Source organism: Nicotiana attenuata, unplaced genomic scaffold, assembly GCF_001879085.1.
Source record: "Nicotiana attenuata strain UT unplaced genomic scaffold, NIATTr2, whole genome shotgun sequence".
NCBI lineage: Eukaryota > Viridiplantae > Streptophyta > Magnoliopsida > Solanales > Solanaceae > Nicotiana > Nicotiana attenuata.
In genome coordinates, this window is record NW_017672104.1 from 175,010 (window position 1) to 180,489 (window position 5,480).

General features: G+C 34.5%; 1 protein-coding gene across 1 annotated transcript; it reads right to left on the reverse strand.

Annotated features, from left to right (window-relative positions):
- Window positions 1-258: 258 nt before the first annotated feature.
- LOC109211854 (uncharacterized membrane protein At1g06890) lies at window positions 259-3,550 on the reverse strand. Its single transcript, XM_019375438.1, has 7 exons — window positions 2,921-3,550; window positions 2,113-2,264; window positions 1,764-1,972; window positions 1,591-1,684; window positions 1,318-1,484; window positions 1,048-1,218; window positions 259-975 (listed from the first exon to the last, which is right to left on the reverse strand). Exons 1-7 carry the CDS (start codon window positions 3,006-3,008, stop codon window positions 690-692), a joined length of 1,167 nt encoding a protein of 388 aa, XP_019230983.1. The 5' UTR covers window positions 3,009-3,550; the 3' UTR covers window positions 259-689.
- Between the last annotated feature and the right edge of the window lie 1,930 nt (window positions 3,551-5,480).

Genomic DNA, 5,480 nt, shown 5'->3' on the forward strand with positions numbered 1-5,480 from the left:
CACAACAGAATATGGTTATTGGCAAGCAAATCGTTTGGTTATCAGAATTAAAAAACTCCTGTATATTATGTGGAAAAAAGACCTCAAGTATTTTCCAGAAAACCTTGTGCTCACATTTTTGCTTTAAAAGCACTAAATTCATCCTCTAACAATGTTATCTCAGTTTCGCCTGCGCCTCAATGCACGATAGTAATTACAGTAAGATATTTTGTTTTGTATATTGTATATTTGTAGGCTATATCTGAAGGGTCATAAGAATAAAATTGGAAGGAAGTTTCAATATATGTACTGAATCTACTGACGTTAAGAACACCTATAATGATGTCCAGGGTTGTCCTCTTCATTTGCAGAAAGAGCCACTACACAAGGAAAGGAAAACTATTTACCATGTTTCCTAGGAGGCCCCTTGAACCAATTTCTGGCTCCTATTGCAGTCAGGGCTCAATCATACATCTTTTTTCTTTGGAAAGTTTTCGTTTAAGTTGGCTAAACTTTTGCGAATCTTTTTGTACTAAAAAGCCAAACTTTCAGCATTTTCTTCAATTAACATGATGCTTGTTTGTTGCAATGCAGAAATTTACATTATGATGTTCCATAGATTAAAGTGAGTCGCAAATTAGATCTAACTTCTGTGTACCTACAAAAAAAAAAAGGAAACAGGATGAAATAAAGAGCGGAAGAAATGCAGCTCAGACGACACTTGGATTGTGTTCTGAAGGTGAGTATTTGGAGTTATCATCTTCAGTGCTCTTGAGTTTTTGAGGAGGTAAGCTGTGCTTCGGGAGCTGGTCACTCGCCTTTTCTCTTGATTCCTTTATGCTAAGGGATGTATAAACTGTCATTCCACCAAGAGCTGTAACGGCGCCACATATACTTATCCACCCTGGATCTGAACCAAACAGGAAATATCCTCCTAGTAGGATCACACAAGTCTTGAATTGTCCTAAAACAACGTGTGATGTCGCTGATGTAGCTCTGCATGGAAAAGTTACGGTTTTATGACAAAATAAGTAATGTTCGCATTAATAAGAAAATAGTGTCTCTCACCCAAGTGCTAAAGCTCCAGACCATTGCAAGAGAAACCCAAGTAAAGCTGAAATTAGAATAGCAGTCGTATTATGGACATCCCATTTGAAGGATAGCACTCCAGGAGGATCTAACCACGGCATCAGAGCTACCAAGAAGAAAATCGTCACTGGGGTTGTCCTCCACATCAACCTGCATTAAAACATTTGGTATTCATTAAGTATATTCAAGCACAACGTCACTTGCTATCATAATGTATTTAAATGAAAAGAAAAGAGAAGCACTTCTTACGCGAGAGCAGTCCAATTGGTTTGTTTCTGGAGACTTGACCAAAGAATTTTATTTACAGCGCTTGGAACAATCCATGCTATTGCTATACAAGCCCCAAATAAATTAAATTCCAAGTCTGTGACAGTTGCAACTGCAACGCCTACTGACACGACAGCCAATGCCACAACCTGCACCATTCTTTGAACTTAAATAGCAAATTCCAGGATGATGTTATCATGAAGGGCTATAATATGATTTATCGATATTATTTGGTAAAGCTTTTACACGACTAACTTTGTGAAGAGATATGGTTTTCTTGAAAAGAAAGAACTCTGCAATGACAATGGTTGGAGTAACAGCAATTTTAGCCATCTGATAAAAACCCACGCTGCACAAGTCGGGGCTAGTTAGGAAAAAGAAGTTGCCACAGGTTTGAGACTTGGAGAAAACGTTTACACAATGGGAACCTGTTATGCTTCAGACTTGCATTGGCAAGGCCAGAGGCAAAAGCCATCACAACACCCAAAGAAAAGAGTGAAGAAAATGGCGTTGATTTAGTGGGAGGAGAAGCTGGAAGCAATGAGAAAGCCTTGAAGATGGCAAGTAGTAGCCAAGCACAGCAGTAGTGAATAAAAGTTAGGAAAATTGGAAAATTAAATCCAACTCTGCCCATAACCTGCAAAACATATCAACAAGCTTAGAAGCCAATAACATATTACACACTAGACCATGTCAACAACAGTTAAAGACACTTGATTTGGGGTTACATATATTGCTATCATCCACAATCGATAAATATGGGAAAGAACGCCATACAAGTTTATTTCCCAATATTATTCCAACTGCAACCATGAAATTGAAGGTCATTGCCACAACTGGACCACAGAATCGTTGTTGTTGACGCTTTGCTCCTTCTGATGTTCGAAGCTCATTGTAGAGAGAACCTCTGAGTTCTTCCAATGCTCGACCTGGTTTATAATAGGGCCATAGCAGCAAAATCCTAAGAATATAGATTTTAATAAAGGCAAAAGCACAAGTAGTTCTAGAAAGAAGCTAAAATTATGTATATTAAGTACTACTAAGTGGAGAAAAATTATTGCCCAGGTAACGCCTTATTACCCAAAATGATACAGAGCAGTCAAAAAGCAGAAATCCTACAAGATATGTGTGGATGTCGCGCAGCTTATGCATTACGGGTTCAACTGAACCAAGTATTTTCTAAAACTAAACATATATATACATAGAAATGCGTGTTTGTGTGAAACTTCACCAAAATGTCAACAAATACTGAATTCTAAACACATAATTTTGAAAGTACAATGAGTTCGGTGCTAAGAACCTTCACTCATCGAAGCATATAAATGCAATAATTGATTCTAAACCAAGTGCTCGCTAAACTTATATACTCCTAATCAAGACAACAATATACAACAAAAAAAAAAATCAGCAAAGAATTAGACTGCATTACTAAACTCACACTCTAGTTTCATAAAGATAATTATTGAACAGATTGTTAACTCCCAATTTGTAGATATTAACCCACGAAAAAATGCTGTGCAAACAAAACAATATATTCTAAGATTCAGAATTCTAATTAACTAAAAGGGGCAAATAGGGGACAAACCTGCTTCACCCGCATCACTATCTTTTCTCTTGATAAACCTTCTACTCTCATTTCCCAACAAAGAATCTAGAAGGCCCATAACCCTCATCGCAAGAAATCGTTTACCAAAGGGAAGAATTCTTAGTGCAAAATGCCCATATGATAATAATGAAAACCACTATTTAGAATGAGAATGATTTCAAAATCTGATGAATGCGAAGGGCAAAATCTCATGAATGATACCGAGTAGATGGACTGTCGGAGCAAAAAGAATGAAAAGAGTGTAGAAGAAGCCAACTTTCTGTCACCAAACTCATGTGGATGTTTTTAAGGTAATATTTTGAGTATTGTTAAAGCCATGCAATTGCGTGAGATCTAACAGCCTACTCCACAAATCCAACTTTTGTGCATTACAATACTATTTTTTTAATAACATGATATTTTTCATATGAGATCAGTACAAAATAACATTGAATATTGTACAAGATCATTTTCTCCCTAATAATAAAAATAAATATGTTTGAGTAAGTAAAAATATCTTGTGTAAAGAAATAAATATAGAATTAAGATCAAGTATCAGTGAGTTTGCGCATTAGAGATATGTAATACATAAATTAAGAAAAGAAATGGAGAAGTGAATGTTTGAGCGGCGGAGGAGGAGGAAACAGTGTAGTACAAGAAGTGATCAAATCAAAGTAAGGTGCCGTAATAAAAGCGAGGATCACGGATCTCAATCTCCACCAATGAGGTAAGTTTTGGTATTCAGAAACCTCCTACTTGGGCTTTTTTTTTAACGGAAAATATATTTGGCCAAACCAAGAATGGTCCCAACGTCCCAAATGGGTATAATGGTAACTTCGCACGGCTTTTGAGGACATAATAAATATTTGCGCATTTTCGTTTTCCATGTATACCCTTTGGCAGATTTTTCGTTTTAAATTAATTTTTTTCAACAATTCTCTCTCACTAATTTAATTGTCTTACCTTCCCAAGACGCATGCTTCATCAATTTCTATAAAGCACATATACATATACTATACTAATTAAACGAAATACACTAAAATTTACATATACTATACCAATTAATCAAAATACACTAAAATATACAGATAGAGGAAATACGTTTAAAAATTAGAAAAGATACGTATAAAAATTAAACTACTAAAGTGGTCACTTTCTAACCCTAAACACTTAATATATTTGGCCGAACCTAAAAAGCTTTTCCAGCCCCCTTTTTTCTATCTTTGTTTTCTCCTTCTTCATCTCTTATCTTTCTTAGGGTTAGATTAAGGAATGGACCACAGGAAGAGGAATAATGCTTCGAAAGTTTATGTAGTGTTTCGTGGTAAGAGGCCTGGATTGTACAACTCTTGGCATCGGTGTGCTCCTGTGTTTATTGGTGTCAAGGGCAGCATCTTCAAGGCCTTCAAAACGTATGATGAAGCCATAGCAGCTTTTAATGAGTTTAGAAATGGATCTCAAGCTGATAATATATCGGCATCGAAGGTGTATGTCGTATTTCGTGGTAAAAAGCCAGGATTATACAACTCTTGGTGTGAGTGTGCTCCCTTGGTTATAGGTTTCAAAGGAAGCATCTTCAAGTATTACAAATCTTATGATGAAGCAGTAGCAGCATTCAATGAATTCCAAAAAGAAAATGTTTACAGTGAAGAACAATCTTCAAGTTCGTGTGTTGATGAAGTGCTATGTCATCTGTGTTGTTAGCTGGAATGTTTGTAGGGATGAAAATTTCAAAAAATTGTTCAGTTTGATTATTGTTTATTTTGGTTATTATCAGTTTGATTGTTTAGTTTGATGTGTTACTGGTTGCCGCATTCAATCTCTGTAGAATAGATGCCAAAGTTTTTGTCTTTTGTACTCCATGTTGGAATGAAATAAGAATATAATTTTTTTTTTTAAATATTTTGAAATGAACTGAATGTTTTAATTTGTCTATATTGCTGGAACCTTGTAAGTGCCAAAGTGTTATCATTTTGAACTTGTTTTAATCCCTACTACATTGATTCATAAGCACTCAACTATCTTCAAGTACTCATCAACTATCTCCATGAGTTCAGTATGTGCTATATTTTGCATCTTGAAGTACTAAACTATCTTCATAATTATTGACAATACATTTTCCTATTTGTCCAGTGTTGTTGTCATAAGTTGAATGTGCTATATTAATTTGGAAAATAAATTGACCAATTTTAGAGTACTTAATTAATCTTTACAAATGTTATTATTAGTACTTTCATTTCATTAGGCATCAAACGAACAGTTAGAATATTGAAGACAATAGGACTGTTTTGTTAACTTTAATCAAACGATCATTATGCCTCGCTGTTTTTAGAAGGGTTTTCTATACCCTTTTGTTGTATCATCAAACTCTATTCTTGCTAATACAAGACCCCAGGTAATCTGGAAAAAGTTCATAAAAAAATATAAAATATAAAAAACGAATTCAAAAACATAATAATAATAATAATAATAATAAATAATAAATAATAAATAATAAATAATAATAAAATAAATAAAATAAATAAATAAATTACTTCTAATAATAACGACTATGGTGAAT